The following is a 25,655-nucleotide window of genomic DNA, read 5'->3' as shown; positions in this document are numbered from 1 at the left end:
ACGGTGGGGGACACCTCAAATAGACCTGTTCGCGTCCCCTCACAACCACAAGCTGCCTCTCTTCTGCTCCCGGATATACTCCCCGGACCGGCTCGAGGCCGACGCCTTCTTCCTCGACTGGGAGGGAAGGTTCCTGTACGCGTTCCCGCCGTTTCCTCTGATACTGCGGACGCTTGTCCACCTGAAAACAGTACAAGCCACCCTGATCCTGATTGCCCCTCACTGGCCACGCCAGCCGTGGTTTTCCCTTCTACTTCAACTCAGTGCCAGAGATCCACTGCCTCTGCCTCTGTTTCCCTCTCTACTGTCACAGGGTCAGGGTTCACTGTTACATCCCAATCTTCAATCTCTTCATCTGAATGCTTGGTTTCTCTCCCCCTGACTGCTCTCCCCGTGTCTCAATCAGTCAAGGAGATATTGGAGGCCTCTAGAAAAACCTCGACGAGAACCTGCTACTCCCAAAAGTGGACCAGATTCTCAACCTGGTGCTCCTCCCACAGCCAGGACCCGGTGTCGGTCCCCGTCCCCCTGGTCCTTGACTATCTACTTCAACTATCTCATTCCGGCCTAAAGACCAACTCCATTCAAGTACACCTCTGTGCGATTGCGGCCTTTCATCAGCCCCTGGAAGGGAAAGCCCTCTCGCTCCATCCCTTAGTCACTCGCTTCATGAAGGGTCTGCTGAACGTCCACCCCCCTCTCAAACCTCCCCCGGTGGTTTGGGACCTTAACGTGGTTCTGGCTCAACTAATGAAACCTCCATTTGAGCCACTAGACAAATGCCATCCAAAATTCCTCACTTGGAAGGTAATTTTCCTACTCGCACTCACGTCCGCCCGGCGGGTTAGTGAGCTACAAGCCCTGGTAGCGGACCCACCCTTCACGGTATTCCACCACGACAAGGTGGTACTCCGCACCCATCCAAAGTTCTTACCTAAAGTAGTGTCTGATTTCCATCTCAATCAGTCCATTGTCTTACCTGTGTTTTTCCCCAAGCCCCACTCTCACCCCGGAGAAGTGGCGCTCCACACTCTTGACTGCAAGAGAGCGTTGGCCTTTTACCTCCAACGCACTCAGTCACACCGGAAAGTCCCACAACTGTTTTTGTCCTTCGACAGTTTCCAAACGCACCTTGTCCAACTGGTTGGCCGATTGCATCTCCTTTTGCTACGCTCAGGCTGGTCTCGCTCTGCATGGTCGAGTAACAGGACACAAAGTCCGAGCGATGGCAGCCTCCGTAGCGTTCCTCAGGTCCACACCTATTGAGGAAATCTGCAAGGCTGCCACGTGGTCTTCGGTTCATACCTTCACCTCCCACTACTGTCTGGACTCCCTGTCCAGAAGCGATGGCCGGTTCGGCCAATCGGTATTGCGAAATCTATTTGCTTAAATTGCCAACTTCCCTCCATCCCTCTTCAGTAAGCTTGGAGGTCACCCACATGTGAGAATATCATGCCTGCTTGTCCTGGGATAAAGCACAGTTACTTACCGTAACAGGTGTTATCCAGGGACAGCAGGCATATATTCTCACAACCCGCCCACCTCCCCGAGGTTGGCTTCTTGGCTAGTTAAGTGAACTGGAGACCATGAGGGGATGCACCCCCTAGTGGAGCAGGAAGGCACGTATGCGTGGAGCAGCAGAGCAAACTTAAATCTTCAATCAAGTTTGCTTGAAAATGCTTCCGCATCGGGGCTCCGTAGATGACGTCACCCACATGTGAGAATATATGCCTGCTGTCCCTGGATAACACCTGTTACGGTAAGTAACTGTGCTTTATCCAAACATACTTGATATGTACACAATTGTAAATAATTTTGAAACCATTGGTACACTTTACCAGAGATACATAATGACTTATAAGCTAATGACTGACTTGTACTTGTAACTCTGTATTTGTAACTATGACCTAACTGTATTACCATATTTTTCGCTCCATTAGACGTACTTTCTCCCCCCCAAAAGTGGGTGGAAATAAGGATGCGTCTAATAGAGTGAATACCCAAAGCGTTCCCCCTTCCCCCGTTAACTTATTTTAATGCTGCCACCCTCCCTTGCTTTCTTGCCGTCTTCCTCCTCCTACCCCCCCCTGTGTACCTCTTTTTAAAAAAACTTTTGGCGCCTCACTCACTGAGGGCGGCGCACAAGGGTTGCTGGCTGCCTGGTCCCTGCTGCTTCCGCCGAGAACGGCAGATGCGGATGCCTCTTCAGTTCTCTCGCGACATAACAGCGCACCAGGAAGTGGCGGCGACCAGGCAGGCAGCAACCTTTGTGCGCTGCTCTTAGCGAGTTAGACGCCAGAAGTTTTAAAAAAAAGGTATGCGGGGGGGTGGGGTAGGTGGGGAAAAAGAAGGCCGGGGCCTGCTTGCTGCCTGTCTGCCGCCTGCCTAGAGGGTGAGGCGGGAGAGGCCGGGGCCTGCCTGCCTGCCCACCCTGCCAAATTAAAAATAGGGAGGGAGGAGGGAGAGACCGGATCTTTCCTGCTGCCTGCCTACCTACCCGCCCTGTCCCTTGTCCCTACCTGCCTGCCAGCCACTAGGCCTGCCTGCCCTGTCCCAGCCTACCACTAGACCACCAAAGGGGGGACAGGGTACAGAGCCTGGCAGAGAGGGGGGACAGGGTGCAGAGCTTGGCAAGAAGTATGGGGTTGGGTGCAGAGGCTGGTAGGGAGAGTTAGGTTCAGAATGTTTTTTTTCTTGTTTTCCTCCTCTAAATCTAGGGTGCATCTTATGGTCAGGTTCATCTATGGAGCGAAAAATACGGTATATACTTGGTTATCCTTGATTAGAGAATGGCATGGTGACGGTTTCCCACAGCTAGCAACCCTATTGAATGTCCCTGTCCATGTCAAACTGTTCATTATAACTTCTTGGGTAACTGACCCAACCTCTTGTAATGTAATCCAACCTTGAGTTGACTAGGTAAAGGCGAAATAAAAAAACATAATTAACATAACATCTTATCCTAGTTTTTTCTTGTCTTTATTATAGCATGTTCAAACAGATGCCCCTACCAACAAAGCCTTGGCTGGCTTGATTGTTCAGCTGCTTCAGTTCCAAGAAGATGCTTTTGGGCAAGATGTGACCAACCCAGCTTTTACCAAACTTCCTGTACGTAAGGGTTTTAATTTACTCTTCTATCCTTTTCATTGCTGTGTTGAAAAGAAAGTCTTATTTGCCCTGCCTCTTATCCTAATTCTTATAAAGAGAAGAGAGTGTGTGAGGACTTAGGATTTGTTTGTACCTGAGGCAAGGAAGGATTTTCCAGGATCACAAGGAGCAGCTGTTCTAGTCTGTTACATACTTCTTGTGGTGCTGAGTGCATTTCTTTCTAAGCCACCTTTGACCTTCTATTGAAGGTATAGAATTTTTATAAGTACCGTATTTTTTGCTACATAAGATGCACTTCCCCTAGCGTCTTTTATCCGGGTGCTCTGCCCACCGGCTGTCTCCAAGGAAACTTAACCTTTTTTCGTCTTTTAAATCCTGGTTCTCCAGCGGTGTATCTGCAGGATTGAGCTTTCTGTACTCCTGCCCTGCACTGAGCCCCTCCCACGCTGGATGGCTGCCTCAGATCTCGCGAGAACTAATGGCAGCCATTCAGGAAGCGGTGTGGGTCCAGGCTGGAGCGCGAAAAGCTCGCTCCTGCCTTGTGTGATACTGGGCACGAAATCTGAGGCATCCAGCATGGCGAGATTCTGCACGGGAAAAGGGAATTCCATCTCTCCCTCCCATCCCCTGTGTAGCACTTGCCGATTGACACCCCCTCCCCCACCCCACCCCACCCCAATGAGACCTCAATGTTTGGGCCTTCTAAAGCAACACCAGCGGTGAACAGCCTACCCGCTAGGGCTTCCCTCTGCCACATCATCAGTGATGTCATCAGTGACACAGCAAAAAGAAGGTCCTGACGGACAGGCCAGGAGCAACCTGTTCATCGCTGCTGCTGTTGCTTTAGGAGACCTGGGGGAGACTCAGGACTCACTGAATCGGTGAGTCTGATTTTTTTTTTAAAGGAAACAAATCGATGAATCAGGCAGCACTAGATCCAGCATGGGAGAGCACTTGGAGTACCTAAAGATTCTTGTAATTAAGTCTCTGGACGCTTGGGGGCCATATCTAGTTTCCTGGTAGAGGTGTTGGAGACAGAGATTGTGTCTGAATTCAAGAAAGCATGGGATATGCACATGGAATCTCTTAGGGTGAGAAGTTGATGGATGCTGCGGATGGGCAGACTGGATGGGCCTTTTGACCTTTATCTGCTGTCATATTTCAATGTTTCTATGAAATGCCAGACCACGAGGTGAAAGTGAAAGCAAAGAAAGCTGTTTTTTAACAGCTGGTGCGTAAATACATGAACACAGCGAAATGGGGAATATTGGTCTCAATTGATGCAACCGCAGATATGTGAAATTATGCATTGGGAATGCATGAATAACGAGAACAGACTGTATTTTATCTGGTTTTCAGTCTTGTTAGAAAATATTAAGTACCTCAAATAAGTATTTATTTTATTTACTATAAAAAATTTAGGCTCACCCTTGAACCTTGGCACACATTAACACCCCCCTCCCTTCTACAAAACAGCACTTGCATTTTTTAGCGCTGGCTGCGGCGGTTATGAGTGTTAAAGCTATTACTGACGTGACCATTAAAAAAATGCTAGCACGGTTTTGTTAAAAAAAAAAAAGGGGGGGAGGGGTAAGGGATGTATAAAGTCATTGGTTTGAATGTTATGTTTAATCTACTGGATTATAAAATTCTAGCGTCTCTGTTAACAATAAAATGGGTGTTTTTTTTCTGATTGATGGTTTTTCCTTGTTCTAGGCAACATGCTTCATGGATTTTAAAGCTGCTGGTACATTATGCCACATTCTTGGTGCTGCCTACAAGTACAAAAATGAACAGGGATGGTAAGTCCTGGAAACTTCTCCTGTTTTCCTTAGAGCAGTTGAATGGCAAATCCAAAGCTTGTCTGATTTTTACCTTATTGCCTTTATGATTTAACGATTCACCATGCAACCATTCCTGTGCTAAAATATAAGGAGGTCTTGCTTTGACTGCTGACCTACAAGTACTTGTGTATCCATCAGGTGCAGCAAGTAGAGTTAAGGTATCTCAGTTTCTCTCTTAGGAGAGTGGGTTTAAGCGGTGTTCCAGTGTAATTGGGTCATCTCCGGGACTGATCCCCATAAAGAGGGCCTCTAGTGCTTGGGGCCAGATCACAACGCTCCTTCTTGTGTCCACTGCTTTCACATGCAGAAGAGGAGCCAGAGAGATCCAATACGAAAAATGTGGCACCAAGTCCAGTCCATTAATGTCTACATTAGAAGCATCAGCCCTGATAGCTGAGATGGTTCATTCAGACACTGGGAGTGCAATGGCATTGAGGAGGTTGCCCTCCTGCCTTGATGTCATGCACTGTGTTTAGTGCCCCAGGGCTGATCTGCATTGAACCCTCATGTCACCTCAACGCCAGGTCCAGTGTTCTCGTCGGTATTGGGCTCCGATGCTCAGTGCTCAACAAAATGACACCATCTCAACACTAGCACTGGCCCTACTCATATCGATTGCTGTCCCTGACTGGTTCCAAGCCATGCTCCAGGAGAAGCTGGCAGCCTTGTTGCGGCAGCTAAGTGCTTTGACATCAGGGGTAGAGAATGACACTGGGAAAAAATTTGTCCCCGTCTCCAACCCTGTCCCCACAAACCTACTGATCACATCCACTCAAGCCTTGAATAGTTATGATTTTATATTGAACTTATTTTTTTAAGTATAAAAAAACAATATGGAAAGAGGGACTCAAGAGTCCACCACCAATTTGCATTAATAACTTTCCAATTCAGTCCATCAATAAGATAAAAATTCTCGGGAGTCATCATGGATAATAAACTAAATTATCATGATCAAATTAATTCTGTTGTTAAAAGTTGTTTCCATAGGCTGCGTATGATTCGATCCTTAGCTAACTTTTTGGATGCTCACTCACTAAACATTTTAATTCACTCATTAATCATTTCAAAACTGGTTTACTCTAATTCACTTTATAAAGGAATCACACAAAAGAAAATAAGAAGACTACAACTAATACAAAATACTGCAATAAAAATCATCACAGGTAAAAGAAAATTTGACCATATCACATCATTACTAAATAACGTACATTAGCTTCCTATCAACCACAGAATAACTTATAAACAGGCGCTCATCACTTGCAAAGTTTTACAATTCAACTTGCCGCTATTCCTAGACCGAGTTGTTATTCTGTATTCTCCTTTCCGTTCCTTATGATCCGAGGATAAAAATCTACTAACTGTTCCATCCTTACGAATTATAAATTATCCCAAGACAAGCAGGCAGCCTATTCTCACAAATGGGTGACATCCTCAACGGAGCCCGGATGCGGACGCCTCACAAGTAGACTTGCTTGAAGAAAACAGAAGTTTCGAGTAGACCGCACCGCGCATGCGTGAGTGCCTTCCTGCCCAGTGTGGGGCGCATCTCCTCAGTTCTCAGTTTTCCGTGGAGCCGAGAAGTCCGTCTTTGACTCTCTGCGTTTAACTTCGTTACTTTGTACCTTCTCTGAACCGCGGTTTGAACTTTTTTCTTCACGAATCGCTGTTCTTATTTTATTTCTTTTATTTCTAGTTAAAAAAAAAAATAAAAATTTCGTTCTTCAATCAGTTTACCGGGGCAGGCCACTCGGCCGCAGCCCAAAGACTTCGATCTTGCGGCAGCTATTTTTCTTCCTATGTTCCGGCCTGCCATGGGCTTTAAGAAGTGTAGCCAGTGCTAACGTGCGATTTCCCTTACAGACCCAAACCGTTGGTGCCTTAAGTGCCTTTGGCCGAAACATCAACCGAAGTCGTGCAAGCGCTGTGCTACTCTTCAACCTCGAGCCATTAAACGTCGTCATCTTTTGGTGGAGAAGCTGTTCGGCATGGATTCTTCCTCCGATCCCTCGACATCGAAGGTGCCTTCGGCCTCACCTTCGACCGAACCTCCTCCTGCTTCTATTGCTTCCATCTCGAGCCTCATCAGACCTTCGTCGTTTGCAGCAGCTCTTTCTTTGATGACACCTGCTGTATCTTCCCCTGTTTCCTCAGGTCAGATAGCTCAGCAGAAAGTTCCAGCGGTGGTGCTTAAAGTGCCTAAGACTTCTAAGTCGAAGCACATTTACACTGCCTCGGTGGAACCTCCATCCATAGCAGGTGGTCCGGTTTCAGATGCGGATCCATCCTTGCTGGCTTCCTTCCAGACCATATTGGAGAAGCAGTTTATTTAGTTCCTTACTAATATGGGACCGAAACTGCTTCCTCTTATCCAGCCTGGGCATTCAGCAGACTCCCACGAGGTCGAGCCGCTTCCTTTGCCTCAGTCTGAGCTTACACACTCTGCAGGGAGCAGAGTCTCTACGAGTGTCTGGTCTGGCATCCACGCACGTGAAGCAAGGAGCAGATTCTTTACAAGTGCCTCGGCAGGAATCCTCACACTCTATACAAGGAGCAGAGTCTTTGGAAGTGCATCGAGGTTCCTCCACCAAGCCTCTGGAGCTTCGCTCTACAGCCTCCAGTCCTATCCATTCTTTGGTACAATCGACTGCTTCTGTCTCCGAGGTGAAGTCTCCTCGATCTTCGAGATCTGCTTCCAGCACAGTTCTCACCGACGATCGAGGCCTTCATCGAGGCATACTTCCAGGCATGGTTCTTCTTTTAAAGAACGACCCTCTTCAACTAAGCCTCGATCTACTCCTACTTCGACCAGACCACCAACTCCTCATTCGAGGTCTCCAATGCCGAACTTCGAGGATGCGGCGGTTTGGATTGCCTCGTCCAAGTCTCCCTATTCTTTTCAGGACTTTTTTCCTGCCGAAGCTTCATCTTTGACCCAGGCTGCCTCGATGTCCTCGAGTCCTTCTCGAGGCAAAGCATTGGCGAATCAGTTATCTTTCTCATCTTTTCTTCGTCAGATGGCTGTGGAATTGAATTTTCAATTAGATACTGGCTCCAAATACTCTAAGGAGTACCTCAAAGTCATCCATCTTCCTCAACCTCCGGCAGAATCTCTTAAGCTTCCTCTTCACAAGCTTTTAAATCAGACGTTTGGTCGATGCCTGGAGACACCTTATACCATACCAGCTGTTCCAGGAAAATTGGACTCTAGGTATAAAACTGTGCATCGCAAAGGGTTCAACAACTCGCAGTTATCTCATCAATCTCTGCTTGTTAAGTCTTCCTTGAAGAGGTCCCATCCTTCCAAGATTTATGCCACCGTTCCTCCTGGAAGGGAATGGAAAACTATGGACAAATTCGGACGTCACATCTATCAAAATGCCATGATGTCCTCTAAAGTCCTCAATTATAATTTTCATTTCATTACTTATTTTGAGTTTCTCATTTCTCTATTACCAAAGTTCTTGACTTATTTGGATACTCAAAAGCATTTTGAATTTCAAGAAGTCCTTGCTTCTTTATCTCAACTCCGATTGCATCTCCTCCAGTCATCTTATGATGCCTTCGAGTTGTCTGCCCGAGCAGCTGCTTGCTCTGTAGCTATCCGTCGCCTTGCCTGGCTTCGTACCATTGACATGGACCCTAATCTTCAGGACCGCTTAGCTAATATTCCTTGTGAAGGCAATGACCTCTCTGATGAATCTATCGAGGCAGCCACCAAGAAATTGTCTGACCATGAAAAATCCTTTGCTTCTATTGTCAAACTTAATCCAAAGCCAGCTCCTGCCAAACCTACACGCCCTGCTCCTATCTATCAATGGCGTTTCGCTCCGAGGACGGCTCCTTACACTCGCCCTCCTCTTAAAAAACAGCAGCCTCCGAAGCAACAAAAACCTCAACCTTCTGCTGCACCTAAGGCTACTCAGCCTTTTTGACTGTTTAAAACAGAGCATAACCTCCACCGTTCTGCCTCTGTCTTCTTTTCCCCCTATAGGAGGTCGTCTCCATCATTTTTATCACCAATGGATGACTATTACATCCGACCTATTGGTACTCACCATCATCAGGGACGGATACTCTCTTCATTTTACTCAGGTTCCAGCAGAGCTTCCTCCAAGAAAGTATCCTTCCAATCTATCCCAGACCGCCCTTCTTCTTCAGGAAGCTCAAGCTCTGCTTCGTCTCCATGCCATCGAATCAGTTTTCTTGGAACAGCAGAACAGAGGATTTTATTCCTGTTACTTCCTTGTTCTGAAGAAGACGGGCGATCTGCGGCCCATTCTGGATCTCAGGGCTCTCAACAAATTTCTAGTCAAAGAAAAGTTTTGAATGTTTTCCCTGGCATCTCTTTATCCCCTTCTCGATCAGAACGATTGGTTATGCTCTCTGGATCTCAAGGAGGCTTACACTCACATTCCCATTCATCCGGCCTCCCATCAATATCTCAGATTTCGGGTGGGGAATCTGCATTATCAATACAGAGTACTACCCTTCGGCCTGGCCTCGTCTCCCAGAGTGTTCACCAAGTGCTTGGTAGTGGTAGCAGCAGCTCTAAGGAACCATGGTCTTCAGATATTTCCCTACCTCGATGACTGGCACATCAAAGATTCAACATCTCAAGGGGTTATCGTAGCGACCTAAACGGACTACCTGGTTCCTACAAAGTTTGGGATTCGAAATCAACTTTCCCAAATCTCAACTTCAGCCCTCACAGAATCTACAATTCATTGGAGCTATCCTGGACACTGTCCAGCTCGGAGGAGTCCTTCCTCAGCAGCTTCTGGATGCTCTTCTTCAGCTGTGTCATAAAGTATCTTCCCTTTCTTCATTCTCAGCGAGACACATGATGGTACTACTCGGTCACATGGCCTCGACCGTTCACGCGACTCCTTTTGCCAGACTTCACCTTAGAATTCCTCAGTGCACCCTGGCATCTCAGTGGACGCAGGCTTGCGAACCACTTTGTCGACACATTACAGTCACTCCTTCGTTGAGACAGTCTCTCGGCTGGTGGATGCTCTCTTCCAATCTGTCCAGAGGTTTACTGTTTCAGACGCCCCTTCATCAGAAGGTCCTTACAACAGATTCCTCGACCTACGCTTAGGGGGCTCACCTCGACGGTCTCCGTACTCAAGACCATTGGTCCAGTACAGATCGTCAGTTTCATATCAATCTGTTGGAACTCAGAGCGATCTTCAGTGCTCTCAAAGCTTTTCAATATGTTCTTCACGACCAGGTACTCATCATTCGGACAGACAACCAAGTCACCATATACTATGTCAACAAACATGATCTCTCCCTTTTTGCCAGGAAGCTTTGAAGGTTTGGGATTGGGCAATCCTTCACAAAACCTTCCTGAAAGCTGTCTACATTCAAGGAGAGAAAAACTGTCTGGTGGACAAGTTGAGTCGTCTTCTGCAACCTCACAAATGGACACTCAATTCCTCGCTTTTTCATCACATTTTTTCTCAGTGGGGAACTCTTCAGATAGATCTTTTTGGATCTCCCCACAACCACAAATTGCCTCGGTTCTGCTCCAGGATATTTTCTCCTCATTGCTTCAAGGCAGATGCTTTTCTTCTGGAATGGACGAATCTCTTCCTGTATGCATTCCCCCCATTCCCTCTGATTCTCAAGACTCTTGTCAAGCTCAAGACCGATCATGCTACCATGATTCTGATAGCTCCTCGGTGGCCCAGGCAACCTTGGTACTCCCTTCTACTTCAACTCAGCAGCAGGGAGCCATACCTTCTACCAGTTTTTCCATCTCTGCTTACACAGAGTCAAGGATTTGTACTTCATCCCAACCTGCAGTCTCTACACTTGACAGCTTGGTACCTCTTAACATAACTCCTCTTCAGTTTTCTCAACCTGTTTGAGACATTTTAGAGGCTTCCAGAAAGCCTGCCACTAGACAATGCTACCACCAAAAATGGACTAGATTTTCTACGTGGTGCATCTCTCAACAAGGAGCCTTGAGATACCTCCTTGTCTTCCGTTTTGGATTATCTTTTGCACTTATCTACCTCTAGCCTCAAGTCTACATCCATTCAACTCCATCTCAGTGCAATTGCTGATTTGCATCAGCTTATCGAAGGGAAACCCCTCTCCACTCATCTGGTGGTTTCCAAATTTATGAAAGGAGTTTTCAATGTCAAACCTCCTCTCAAACTGCCTCCACTGGTTTGGGATCTCAATGTTGTTCTTGCTCAATTGATGAAGCCTCATTTTGAATCAATGGCTTCGGCTGATCTGAAATATCTCACTTGGAAAGTGGTGTTTCTCATTGAACATAAGAAATGCCTTCACCGAATCAGACCTTAGGTCCATCTAGTCCGGTGACCCACACACGCGGAGGCCAAGCCAGGTGCTCTCTGATGAAGACCCTGTTTTATCCGTATCCCTCAACGTGATTTGCAAGAAGGTGTGCATCCAACTTGCCCTTGAATCCCAGAATGGTGGTTTCCGTCACAACCTCCTCCGGGAGAGCATTCCAAGCGTCCACCACTCATTGTGTGAAACAGAACCTCCTGACATTTGTCCTGGGTCTGTTGCCCCTCAATTTCAGTCCATGACCTTTTGTCCGAGTCACATTTGACAACGTGAATAACAGTGTTTATCCCAGGACAAGCAGGCAGGTATTCTCACTAGTGGGTGACGTCATCCAATGGAGCCCCGATGCGGACATCTCACAAGCATACTTGTTTGTAGAAACTTTTAGAAGTTTCGAGTTGCCCACACCGCGCATGCGCTAGTGCCTTCCCGCCCGATGCACTGGGTGTGTCTCCTCAGTTCTTTCTCTTCCGAGGAGCTGAGAAGTTTGCTTTCGAAACTCTCTGCGCGAAGTTCCTTTACTTGTGCCTTCTGTGCCCGCAGTTTTGAGGTTTTTTTGGGCTCATTATCGTTGGCTCACGTTGCGTTTTATTGTTTTTTTAAAAAAAAATTTCTTTCGATCGTTCGACCGCGGCCCCGCAGCTTCGACCTTGCGGCAGAGCTTTTTCGGCCTATGTCCCGGCCTGTTACCATTTTTAAAAAGTGTGTCAAGTGCCAGCACGCGATTTCGTTGACAGACCCTCATCGACGGTGTCTTCAGTGTCTGGGGCCTCAACATCTTCCAAAATCGTGCCGGCCATGCTCCACACTTACAGCACGTGCTTTTAAGCGTCGCTGTATTTTGTGGGAGTCGCTGTTTAGCATGGAGGCGTCCCCGGTGCTGCCCTCTTCGCAGAGCGCCATGCCTTCGACTTCCGATTCAACATCTTCGGCCTCGAATCTGCTCAAGCCTGCATCGTTCGTGCTGGCTTCGACTCCGACGCCTGCTGCAGTGACTTCCGCTGTCTCCTCAGGTCAGGTAGCGCAGCCTCCCATTCCTCCAGTGGTGCTGAAGGTGCCCAAGGCCTCTAAGTCCAAGCCCCCTGGCAGCCGAGTTAGCGATGTCCGTGCGGGAGGTCCCATTGCTGATGCGGATCCCTCTTTGCCGGCTTCGTTCCACGCCATGATGGAGAAGCGATTTGTCGAGCTCTTTATCAAGATTGGGCCGACGCTTCTCTCCCAGATCCAACCTGGGCACGCGGAAGCCTGAGGAGGGAGCAGGAAAAAGGTAAACACCCGCAGCACGAAAGGGAGAAGGGCGTGAAACTTGAGAGGGAGGGAGCTCAAACTTAGGAAAAATAATGGAAGGAGGGAGGGGCATGAACTTAGGACACAGAATGAAGGGAAAGATAGAGGGGAGAATGAGCCATAAGATGGAAGAATGGAGGGAGTGAGGTTAAGAGATGCAGAGGTGAGGGAGATAATAGAAAGGGAGAATTGGGTGTCAGAGAGGAAAAGAGATGGTGCAATTGGGGAGATAAAGAAAGAGGAGAACTGTTGGGTAGAGAGGAGGGACAGAGACAGAGAGAGAATTATTGGGCATGGTGGTGGGAGAGGAGTGAGGTAGAGATGCATGGGTGCAGAGAGAAGGGGGGAGAACATGCTGGGCCGAGGAAGCCTGGATGTTGGGGTTTTTTTTTGGAGGGAGGGTATTAAAAGAAGTGCCAGATTGGGCCTGTGGAGAGAGCTTATGGGGCCAGAAACAGAGAACAGAGAGAGAGATGGTGGGCAATGGTCTGAAGGGAGAAAAGTTGGACCTGGGGTGGTGTGGAGAAAAAGGGAAAGAGATACTTTAAGGGAGAACTGTTGGCAAGAGAAAGGAAGAAATGGTGGACCTGGGGAATGGAGGCAGGCAGACAGGGGGAGAGATGGGATGGGGCAGTTGGGAAGAGAAAGGGAGAGAAGTTGGATCTAGGGATGGAAGGGAGGGAGAAATGTTACGCCTGTGGATGGAAGGCAGAGAGATGCAGAATATTTTTCCCCATTTCATTGTTCAGCATCAAGGGGGAGAGAAGAAGAAAAACAGAAAAGAGAGGGAGCAAATTGTTGGACCATGGAGATAGAGGAGGAGAGATGGAACCATGGGAAGGGCAGGAGGGAAAAGAGCTGGGAAAAGATGATGCTAGGGGATGGAAAGAAAGGGACAGGGAAATATAGCCTGACCAGTGGAGAGAGGGAGGGGGATTCTGAAAGTGGTGAGCCATGTGGATGAGATCAATAGGGAGATGACAAGTTGAGTGAAAGAGCAGTGAGTACAGTGGTAGAAATGTGGTAATAGGGAGTAGATAGAAGGGAATATGAGGCTGGGAAAGGAGTGAGATGGGAAATGGGAGAGCTGGGGACTGAGAGAAGATGGAGAATTGAGAGGTAGCAGAGCATTTAAAAAGAAGAAGGGTGAGAAAGAAGGCAAGATTTGAGTAGACTGAGGCAGAAAAGAAAAAGTTAAAGCTGAAAGGGAAAAATCAATACATTGGAGATAGGCATAAGAAGGAAATGGAACGACAGAAGAGGAGAAAAAAATGGACAGCAGCCACTGGAAAGAGAATTAGTTGAAGTTAGACAAAAAGCAGAAAGAAACTGGGACCAAAATGATGGAAAAACAAAACATCCAGACAACAAGGTAGAAAAAATTGTTTTATTTTCAATTTATTAATTAGAATATGTTAGCTTTGGGATATGTGCATCACAATTATTTTTGTATTCAGTGGTGTAGTCATATATAGCTGATTTGGGGGAAGGACTGGAGCCCAAAATTAGTGGATGAGCACCAAAGTTTTTCCCCGCCTGAGTGCAATATATAAATACTTGAGTTGGTGGGGATTCCAAAGCCCTGCCAACTAAAGACATCTTCCAGTCGGGCAACTCAAACTCTCCAACCTTTGCAGCCAATGGCAATATCCTCAAACTGCCCCTGCTTTCATGCATGCACACGAGGCATTACCAGCAGCTTTGTGGAGGTGGGAGGTGGGTTTACACTCAACGCAGCAGGATTATTCTGCTTTCTGGAGACAGGGAAACATACCCAATCAGAGGACACATTCCTGTTCGAGCCTGGTTAAAGAAACAGCAAAATAGCTCAGTAACTCTCCCGAGCGAAACTGGAGGCAACCTGAGGAGCACCCTTCAGATCGGCTTCTGATGTGCCATTCCGTGCTTATAAATCGGCAGTGATTTGTATATATTTCACAGGCAGTAGTCAAACACTGAAGTTTGGGGAGTCAGGCTGTGCCGAGTCAGCCCGGGAAATCTCCAAGCCGGTGAGAGGGTTTAAAAAAAAAAAAAAAAAGTTCAGCAGCAGCAGCAGGATTCGTGATCAAGATGACAGCCGGGCAGTCATCTAAATTAGTCGGGCAGAGCGCCCGGCTAAAAGGCCCTAGGGAGAGCACTACAATGTGAATCGAGGGATATTTTATAATAAAATAGGAGATATATTGATGCAACACGCAGAAGGGAAAATTATAGTAGGTGGCGATTTTAATCTTACCTTAAATGTGAAGCTGGATAACTCTAATATTGGTGTAAAGCTAAGCGGCACCAATTATATCTATTTATGGAGACATGGAATCTCATTGATTTATGGAGATATCAACACCTGACAGAGATTGATTATATTTTTTACTCTGATGTTCATTCTTATTCCAGAATCGATCTCTGGCTGGTGGGGAAAGATTTGATAGAGGCAGGCAGCTCCTCTAACATAGAAACTAGGATATGGTCTGATCATGCCCCAATTTGCTTTAATCTGGTGATGCAAGGTGCCCAGTTGGGTAGGAAATATTGGCTTTTAGATGATAGTATTTTATTAGACCCTATACATGTGCAACAATTGGGTAAAGACCTGGGGAATATTTGCAATTTAATGATATTGGAGATATTTCCCCAGAGACCCTTTGGAAATGTTTAAAATCGGTTATGCGTGGTAAAATCATTGGTTTGGGGACCCATGTTCGGAGGGTACGTATGTGTAAGACGGAGAATTTACAAGATCAGATTTACGCATTAGAATTGAAACATAAGGGTGGAAGCTTACTGTCAGCATAGCTATCGCTACCATTCAGCATTTTTAGTTGGCATTACTTATGTCAGCGAAGGCCTATGGGAAATGATATCAATTTGACTATGGCATGTGAATGCAGATAGACCCTGAGGACAGGGAGACTGTTTTAAGTAGCCCTGATTGATATGTTTTAAGTAGCCCTGATTGATATGTTTTAAGTAGCCCTGATTGAATCATGATTAGCTAAAAGGTGTTAATGTCTGATTAAGAGGGTGCTTAGGACAATTGAATCATGATTAGCTAAAAGGTGTTAATGTCTGATTAAGAGGGTGCTTAGGACAATGGGTCCAGGTGCACAGAATTCACATACATTAATCATTCAGCCAGACTGGATTGTTTATCAAGAAGATAGGCTGCTTGAATGGGACAAAGAAGCCAGAGACTAATCCCATCTACCATGCCTGCAAGTATCACACCCTCCTTATCAATTAAATTAACCATTGTTTCAAACAGTTTACAAATTCTAAACAGAAAGATACTGGGACTTACAATAGTTTCTATACACAGAATAAGATTCCAAGCTATAAAAGCCTCCTTTCTGCAGCACATCGGCAGCTCTAGCTCTCGCTCTCTTTCTCCGTACTTCCTTCTCTTTATCTATGGAACACGAAGCTTAGACCATCACCCCATCCCCCTTTTCTCTCTCTCTCTGCCTTTCCCTGGAACTTCACGCTTCCTTCTGGACTCTGTAAGGCAGGGAAACTGCTTTGCTCTCTACTTAATTGTAATGCTTCATTGTAATGCTTCAGAATATTGCTTTTCTGAAAGACTATTTCTATAATATATTCTTTATGCAATCACCTCTGGCTGTGCCTCTTTGATTCTACTTCCTGGTGAATCTTCAGTGAAGGAACTGAACCTGGGACCTGGCGTTTGTAAGGGCGCCTCTCAAGTAACCCCACCAACCATATATTGTGGGGGCCACTAACAAACCTTACACTTAACCTCCGGAGAAAGAAGTAAAATTACAACTTAAATTGGATCTCCAGGCGTTAGATTTGGAGATAATTAGTACTAAACTTCAATGGTTACGCCAGGAATATTTTGAAACAAACAATAGAGCGGGTAGAATATTGGACCATAAGTTAAGAAAAATACAACTTTGGAGGAGGCTTCTTGGTCAATCAATGTCTTGGAGACCAGAGCCATCTGTCTGGCGTTGCTAGCCTTTTAGTCCTTTCTGAAGGGGCAAGTCAGTCAAGGTTCTGTTGGACAATGCCATGGTGGTGGCCATTGTCAATCATCATGGGGGCTCCAGGAGCAATTTGGTGGCACAGGAGACGAGACTGCTCGTGATCTGGGCAGAGTCGCACCTTCAAGAAATATCAGCTTCACATATAGCTGGAGTGGAGAATGTTCAAGCAGACTTCCTCCGTCGTCACGTGCTGGATCCAGGAGAATGGTGTCTCAGCCCGGTGGCTTTTCAGTTGATAGTGCAGTCTTGGAGTCGGCCCCTCTTGGACCTGATGGCCACAAGTGTCAACGCCAAAACACCCCGCTTCTTCAGTCGGCGCAGAGACGATCAGGCCAAGGGCCTAGATGTTCTGATTCAGCCATGGCTAACGGAGGGGCTTTTGTATGTGTTCCCTCCGTGGGCATTAGTGGGCAGAGTTCTTCAATGCATAATTTGACTTTCGGGCCTCGTGGTTCTGGTGGTTCTGGATTGGCCTCGACAACTGTGGTGTGTGGATCTGGTGAGACATCTGGTGATGGATCCTCTTTCTCACTTGGATGACCTTCTAACTCAGGGTCCCATTCCAATGTTCGATCCGGGTCCCTTTTGTTTTACGACTTGGCTCTTGATAGGGGTCGCCTGGATAAAAAGGGATATTCAGATAAAGTGATCTCAACTCTCTTGGGGTCCCGGAGGCTTTCCACCTCTCGGGCTTATGTGAGGGCTTGGTGTCTATTTGAGGAGTGGTGTGATGCGTGTGGAGTGGTCTCTTTTCACGCTTCCCTGCCTAACATCTTAGAGTTTTTGCAGGTTGGCCTGGATAGGGGACTGTTTGGTCTTCTCTCCGTGTTCAGCTGGCGGCCTTGTCAGCCTTTTGGGCGTTATTGAAAGGTCAGCATTTGACAGCCGTTCCTGATGTGATTTGCTTCTTGAGGGCGGCCAAGTTGCTCAAGCCTCCCATCCGACCCTCTGTTCCATCTTGGGATCTGAATCTGGTTCTATCTGTTCTAGTGTGCCCACTTTTTGAATCGTTGGGCGAATGTTCTTTGAAAGACCTTACTCTTAAAGCGGTCTTCTTCAGCTGGCTGTGTTTCTGAGCTGCAGGCTTTCTCTTGTAGGGCTCCCTTCTTGGAGTTTTCTAGGGAGCGGGTTGTCTGGAGGCCTGTTCTTCCTTTCTGCCAAAGGTAGTTTCTCCTTTTCATGTCAATCAGCTTGTGGTTCTCCTGGTGTTGGGTAGCTGGAAGGGCTCTTCCGAGCAGAGACAGTTGCGCAAGTTGGATGTCAGTCGGGTCCTTTGCTCTTATGTGCAGAGGACCCAGGAGATCAGGAAATCAGATCATCTCTTTGTCCTTCTCGCGGTTCCTTGTAAGGGGGATGGCGCTTCTAAGGCTACTATTGCGCGCTGGATTAAGAAGACAATTACTACCGCTTATCTTCTAAAGAAGAAGCCTGTTCCAGAATTTCTTAAGGCTCATTCCACTAGGGGTCAGGCAGCTTCTTGGGCTGAATCTTATCTGGTGCCTCTAGTGGATATTTTCAAGGCTGCAGTTTGGTCTTTGTAAGACACTACCATGTGGATGTTCAAGCGCGTCGGGACACGGTATTCGGTGAACGTGTTCTAGTGTTGTCCCTTCTTGGGTCCCACCCTTAATGGGTACTGCTTTGGTATGTCCGATTGGTAAGGACTATACCAGTCTACCAAGCGATACAGAAGGAGAAATTAGGTTCTTGCCTGCTAATTTTCTTTTTGTTAGCTTGTAGACTAGTATAGTCTTCCACCCTGTCTGTCTTTGTGCAGTGATTGTGGGTTTTTGTTTTGCTTGCGTGCAGATTTTTTTTTTTTCTGCAGGTTTTAGAATTTTTCTAGGACTGGGGAGAAATAAGAACAGTGGCTATGGCTTAGCTGGTGAGCTATGGGGATGTTTTCTATACCTGGATTAAGTTCTACACATGTTCCAACAGTAGTTTATAAGTATTTGTTGTTTTTTCCACTCCTGTTCAGAGTGTGTTATGCTGTTTTCCGAAGAACCTCCCTCTTCTGGGCTGGGCGGTGCGTCTGAGAATCTTGGAGAGAGCGAGACCAGAAGGCCTTGAGCATGCGCAAATGCTCAAGGCCCAATGCAGCCCAGCACAGGCAAGAGGGAGGATCTCTGACGCACCACCCAGCCCAGAAGAGGGAGGATCTTTGGGCACCGGCATGTCCTATGCGTTGGTGTTGGTGCCGGTGCCCAATCGGGGTAAGGGATTTCGTTTCAGTGCTCGGGGGGATGTAGAATCGCGGGGGAGGGGGGGCGACGTGAGCGGGGGGGATGCCAGATCGCGGGAAGGGGGGTATGGAGCAGCATCGGTGGCCTCAAGGGGGGGGGGAATGGAGCAGCGCCGGTAGCCTCGGGGGGGGGGGGGGGATGGAACCGATCAAAGTGAGTTTCCCTTACTTCCTATGGGGAAATTCGCTTTGATATACGAGCAATTTGGTTTACGAGCATACTTCTGGAACTAATTATGCTCGTAAACCAAGGTTCCACTGTACAAGTTTGTGCTCAGTCTCCACTTGCTGGTAGCAGTGAGGCATATAACCCATTTGTAAGGACTATACCAATCTACAAGTTAACGGAAAGAAAATTAGCAGGTAAGAACCTAATTTCTCCTTGTTCTCTTAGGCTTATTATTTTCATCTTTAGAAAGGCCTAAAATAACATGTGAAACAATTTCATGGGTTTGTTTTTCTAAGTTAAAGATTATGTACTGAATTTATACCTCTAACTTGAAAGGCAAAGTCCATTTAATCACATACATGTGACAGAGCAATTGAATCTGCCATGAATCCTGAACTCTTGTTTGCTGTATTGGGAAGGCATTTTTAGAATTCACAGTATTCTCTTTTTCATTCAGGAGGAGATTTGACTTGCAGAACCCATCACGAATGGATCGAAATGTGGAAATGTTTATGAACATTGAAAAAGCACTAGTTCAGGTAAGTCTTCTTAGAACAGCAATAATACCCTCTCCCTTATTGTATGGGCCCTTAAAATATGGCCTGGGAGTATACAATAGGCTTAACTCTAATAAAGTGTGAAAAATCCCTTTCTTATTAATCCCTGCAATACCAGTCCAAACAATTGGACTGTGTCCTTTTCCTACCAGCAGAAGAATTCTGTATTGATGGTGATAGACAGACTTGATAAGCAGCTTTCTCTGAGGACAAGCAGGTATTATCTCATATGTGAGTGATGTCATCCATGGAACTCGGTACTTACAGATACCATCTATTAAAGGTCTAATCTTCATGAAATAAATACAATTTATCAATTTATTTCATTACAGTTTTAAGATGGATCCTCAGAAGTTTGGTATGAGCGATGAAATGTGCATGTTCGTATTATCACTTTATCAGCCAAATTCTTCATAGGTCCAGATTTTTCATTTACTATCTATAAATATTTACTTTTATTTTACTTTCATCAATGAAGATTCACTTATCTGTTTATCAAAGGCATTGTAAGGATCGCCTCTCCTGAATGACCATGTTTCAGTAGTCTTTCTTCAGGGTCAGGGTTCCTCACAATTTAAATCTACAAACAAACAGATCCATTAACAAAACAAAACTCTCTTTTCTGTATCTCTTGGTAGAATGGTATAGTCCTTACGAATGGGTTATATGCCTTACTTCTACCAGCAGGTGGAGACTGAGCACAAACTTGTATATCAGGCTAGAATCTGCCCAGTAACTTAGTTTGTCTCAGTCTCCTTAGCAGGTAAGAAGACTAATTTGGCTCCTCTCTTAGTACTGTTGGAATTTTGTTTTGGACTCCTGGATTCCCCTTTTGTGCTGGATAGAGCTTGGACATAGAAACATAGAGTATGACGGCAGAAAAGGGTCGTCAGCCCAATAAGTCTGCCCACTCGAATAACCCACCCCACTAAGCACTTCCTCGAAGCGAACCCACATGTTTATCCCATTTAGTCTTAAAATCGAGCACGTTGTTGGCCTCTACTACCTGAAGTGGAAGATCATTCCAACGATCAACCACCCTTTCGGTGAAGAAATACTTCCTAGTGTCACCATGAAATCTCCCACCCCTGATTTTTAGCGGATGCCCGCTTGTCACCATAGGTCCTGTAAGGAAAAAGATGTCTTCTTCCACCTCCATACGGCCAGTAACATATTTGAACGTCTCTATCATTTCTCCCCTCTTTCTGCGTTCCTCGATAGAGTATAGCTGCAACTTACCGGGCAAACCGGAGATAGCGATAAAGAAATGGATGCCGAGATGAAGCGAGAATGCAAAAGCGGTTACACAGTTGTTATGGGAGACTTCAACTATCCTGGGATAGACTGGAGTCTTGGAAGCTCAAGATGCGCTAGGGAGACAGAATTCCTGGAGGCTATACAAGATTGCTTCATGGAGCAGCTTGTTAGAGAACCGACGAGAGGAAATGCCACTCTGGATTTAATCCTAAATGGACTAAGGGGACCTGCAAAGGAAGTGGAAGTAGTGGGACCGTTGGGAAACAGTGATCATAATATGATCAAGTTCAAGGTTGAAGTAGGCATACCGAACGGAAAGAGAACCATAGCGACATCTTTCTACTTTAGGAAAGGAAACTATGAAGCAATGAGGGAAATGGTAAGGAAGAAACTTAGGAACACTTCCAAAAAATGGCAAACAGTAGAACATGCCTGGTCTTTTTTCAAAGACACAGTGAGCGAGGCACAAAATCTGCACATCCCCAGATTCAGAAAGGGGTGCAAAAAGGGTCGAACAAAAGACCCAGTATGGATGACTAAAATAGTGAAGGAAGCGATAGGCAATAAGAAAAATTCATTCAGGAAATGGAAAAAGGACAAAACTGAAGGGAACCAGAAGGAGCACAGGAAGTATCAAAAAGAATGTCACCGTGTGGTTCGAAAAGCCAAAAGAGAGTATGAAGCGAGGTTAGCCAGGGAGGCACGAAATTTCAAACCGTTCTTCAGATATGTTAAAGGGAAACAGCCAGCTAGGGAGGAGGTGGGACCGCTGGACGAAGGAGACAGGAAGGGAGCGGTGAAGGAGGAGAAAGAAGTCGCAGAAAGACTCAACATGTTCTTCTCGTCTGTATTTACAAACGAAGACACAACCAACATACCGGAACCTGAACAAATCTTCAATGGAAATCAAGCAGAAAAATTAACATCCATGGAAGTGAGCCTTGATGATGTACACAGGCAGATAGAAAAAATTAAAACTGACAAATCCCCGGGTCCGGACGGAATCCATCCCAGGGTTCTGAAGGAATTAAAGGAGGAGATAGCGGAACTACTGCAGCAAATTTGCAACCTATCCTTGAAAACAGGCATGATCCCGGAGGATTGGAAGATAGCCAATGTCACGCCCATCTTTAAAAAGGGATCAAGAGGTGACCCGGGAAACTACAGACCAGTGAGTTTGACCTCTGTTCCGGGGAAACTGGCGGAAGCACTGATTAAAGAACACATCGATGAACATCTGGAAAGAAACGAACTTTTGAAAACAACCCAACATGGTTTCTGCAGGGGGAGATCGTGCCTAACGAACTTATTGCACTTCTTCGAAGGAATTAACAAACGGATGGACAGAGGAGACCCCATAGACATCATATACCTTGATTTCCAAAAAGCCTTTGACAAGGTGCCTCACGAACGTCTACTCCGGAAACTGAAGAACCATGGAGTGGACGGAGACATACATAAATGGATCAGAAACTGGTTGGCGAGTAGGAAACAGAGGGTAGGGGTGAAGGGCCACTACTCGGACTGGATGGGGGTCACGAGTGGTGTTCCGCAGGGCTTAGTGCTCGGGCCGCTGCTATTTAATATATTCATAAATGATCTAGAAACAGGCACGAAGTGTGAGATAATAAAATTTGCGGACGATACAAAACTATTTAGTGGAGCTGGGACTAAAGAGGAATGCGAAGAATTGCAAAGGGACTTGAACAAATTGGGGGAATGGGCAGCGAGATGGCAGATGAAGTTCAACGTTGAGAAATGTAAAGTATTGCATGTTGGAAACAAAAACCCGAGGTACAACTATACGATGGGAGGGATATTATTGAATGAGAGCAACCAAGAAAGGGACTTGGGGGTAATGGTGGACATGACAATGAAGCCGACGGCACAGTGCGCAACAGCCGCTAAGAAAGCAAATAGAATGCTAGGCATAATCAAGAAGGGTATTACAACAAGGACAAAAGAAGTTATCCTGCCATGGACAGATTCTTCAAACTTTCGAAAAATAAAAGAACAAGAGGACACTTGGAAAAGTTGAAAGGGGACAGATTTAAAACGAATGCTAGGAAGTTCTTCTTTACCCAATGAGTGGTGGACACCTGGAATGCGCTTCCAGAGGGCGTAATAGGGCAGAGTACAGTACAGGGGTTTAAGAAAGGATTGGACAATTTCCTGCTGGAAAAGGGGATAGAGGGGTATAAACAGAGGATTACTGCACAGGTCCTGGACCTGTTGGGCCGCCGCGTGAGCGGACTGCTGGGCATGATGGACCACAGGTCTGACCCAGCAGAGGCATTGCTTATGTTCTTATGTTATGTAGATGTTCTTCATATGGGAGATCCTTGAATCCTGAGACCATCCTAGTGGCCAATCTCTGAACCGACTCTATTCTCAGCACGTCCTTTTGATAATGTGGCCTCCAAAATTGAACACAGTATTTGGGTCCTGTTTGGGGATACGTCCGACCTCGGGGGGTGATAAACTTGGCGGGTCTCGTGCTAGGTCCTTCCTCCACCTCCCCACATTTTTGTAGAGGTGCCTCAACCAGCGGCCTGGCCCCCCGGTAGGCCAGCTTTGAGAGCCGTGGAATCTCTTCTGTAAGAGAAAAAAAAAAAAGGACAAAATCCTGAGGTGTGCCGGTCTAAAGGGCTCATTTCCCTTTAAAACTGCCTCTTTACTATATTTTCTCATCTAACTGGCACCTTTTTTTTCAGCTAGGGCACTTTTCAGCACAATGAGCACTTTTAAAGGAAAAAAAAATGCTCATTGTTCTCCAGACGTGAGGTACTCGTGGCCCGCCTGAGCAAGCGTTGTGCAGGCTGGAGCAGCGGGGTAGCCTCGTCAGCAGCGTATGCTGGTGGCCAGGGCATGTACCTCGCACAGCTTACTGCCGGAGTGGCTGGGGATTCCCTTTTCGTGTCGGTCAGTTCCTCGGCCTCAGCGTCAGGAAAGTTCCAGGCTTTTCAGACACGCCAGACCGCAGGAGCTCCAATTTTGGCGGTTTCAGGTCCAATTTCGGCAGGAACCTCCTCCTTCATTTCTTTACCTCAGATGACCTTCCCCCTGTTCTGGAAATACAGGAGCAAGGTATAGCAGGGTCCCCTGCTGAGGCACAGAGTCCCTTGGGGCCACCGGGGTTTTTTCCCCCTGAATTTATGTTAGCACTTTGTAAAGCTTATGTGCTGGTGACTGGAGATTCTGTATCCACTATGGGGGTCTCGGGGTTGCCCTTGACGTCTTCCCCAGTGCTGCCCCACACAGCGGTGGTTTTGCCCCCCTCTACTCCTCTCTCATCCAAACGCCCGAGGGTCTCTTGGGATAAGGATTTTTGCCCAGAGGAGCAAGATGTTATTGATGAGTACCTGGACCCTTGGGGGGATTTCCAGGATCCTCTTGGGGGGGTTAGATACTGCCAGTGAGGAGTTCGAGCACCCCCTCAGCTAGTGAAGATGCGTCTGTGGTGTGCATTTTTTCAGTGGGAAGAGCTTCATGAGTTAATTCTTCAGGTCTCCTCGGTTTTGCACTTTGAGGACATCGTGTCGCAGCCCCCGCGTACGGTGGATCCCTTGCTTAAGGTGATCTGCTCTGCTTCCTGCTCTTTTCCTATGCATCAGGATATTCGGGATATTATGCTCGCACAGTGGCAAGTGCCGGAAGCTCCCTTTCGTTTTGTGTGCTCCATGGCCTTCCTGTATCCCATTCCTGAAGGGGTTATAGACACACTGAAGTCGCCTGTAGTGGACGCAGTGATCTTGGCTATTTCTAACAGGCATACCATGCCTGTTGAGGGCGATGCGGCCATGAAGGACCTGGAGGAGTGTAAGTTGGAGTCCCTCCTTAAACAGAGTTTTGATGTGACAGCTCTGGTAGTCCAAGCGATGATGTGTGGCGGGCTGGTGGCTCGGGCGTGTTTTTGCTGGGTCAAGCATGTCCTTGATTGTAAAACTAAGGATTGGGAATTACTCAAGTGCAAGGTGACAAAGATGGAATTGGGTGCTTCTTATCTTTTAGATGCCATGTATGAGCTCTTGCAAGCTTCTGCCAAGTCGTTGGCATTTGCAGTGGCAGCTTGCCGTAACTTGTGGCTTCGTGCTTGGTCAGCAGATGCAGCGTCCAAAGCTAAGTTGACAAAGTTTCCTTTTAAAGGATCTTTCTTGTTTGGTGAGGACCTGGACAGGTTAGTTCAGACTCTCACTGATTCTAAAGTGCCTCACTTGCCTGAGGATAGGCCTAGGCTGCTGGCTCGAGGTGGCTCTGCTTGTGGGCGTGATTTCCGCCATTTCTGCCTTGGTTGCGGGGCTGCCTCTTTTCAGTCCCCTGGGCTCTCTAGAGGCAGGTTCTTCCAGCGCATGCAGTCCTTTTGTGGGGCCCGCCAGGGTACGGGTAGTGCCCCTGCCGGGTCCCCTGCCGCCTATCCTGCCCAATGACTCTTTGCCGGCACCTTTCTTGGTTCCGGTGGGTGCCCGGCTGAGGGATATTTATCCAAAGTGGGCAGACATCATGTCTGATCAGTGTGTTCTGGAGGTGATTCCGGACGGTTATGCTCTGGAGTTTGCCCCTTCCTTGCCAGATCGTTTTCTCGCTTCTTCCTTGCAGGTGCCGTGGAAGCAGCTGGAATTTCTCCAGACCATTCGAAGATTGTTTGGTCTCCATGCAGTGGTTCCAGTTGCCCCGCAGGAGTGGGACACAGGTTGGTACTTGATTTATATTGTGGTGCCAAAGAAAGAAGGGATTTTCGGCCCATCCTGGATTTGAAGGGGGTCAACAGGGCTCTTCATGTGACTTCCTTCCGCAGTGAAACTCTGCGGTCTGTGATTCTGGCGGTTCAGCTGGGGTAGTTTCTGACCTCTCTAG

The 25,655-nt window shown here is 46.9% G+C and overlaps 1 protein-coding gene across 4 annotated transcripts in view; it reads left to right on the top strand.

Annotated features, from left to right (window-relative positions):
- The window catches only part of SMARCC1 (SWI/SNF related, matrix associated, actin dependent regulator of chromatin subfamily c member 1), a 383,361-nt gene that overhangs the window by 21,022 nt on the left and 336,684 nt on the right, over positions 1–25,655 (top strand). For all 4 annotated transcript variants that reach the window (XM_033931941.1, XM_033931940.1, XM_033931939.1 and 1 more), the window contains exons 2-4: positions 2,989–3,108; positions 4,825–4,910; positions 19,445–19,526. In XM_033931941.1, the coding sequence (XP_033787832.1) occupies positions 2,989–3,108; positions 4,825–4,910; positions 19,445–19,526 (288 nt within the window). The remainder of the gene's footprint in view (positions 1–2,988; positions 3,109–4,824; positions 4,911–19,444; positions 19,527–25,655) is intronic.

Source organism: Geotrypetes seraphini, chromosome 2, assembly GCF_902459505.1.
Source record: "Geotrypetes seraphini chromosome 2, aGeoSer1.1, whole genome shotgun sequence".
Lineage (NCBI taxonomy): Eukaryota > Metazoa > Chordata > Amphibia > Gymnophiona > Dermophiidae > Geotrypetes > Geotrypetes seraphini.
This window is presented reverse-complemented; position numbering and strand designations above follow the sequence as displayed.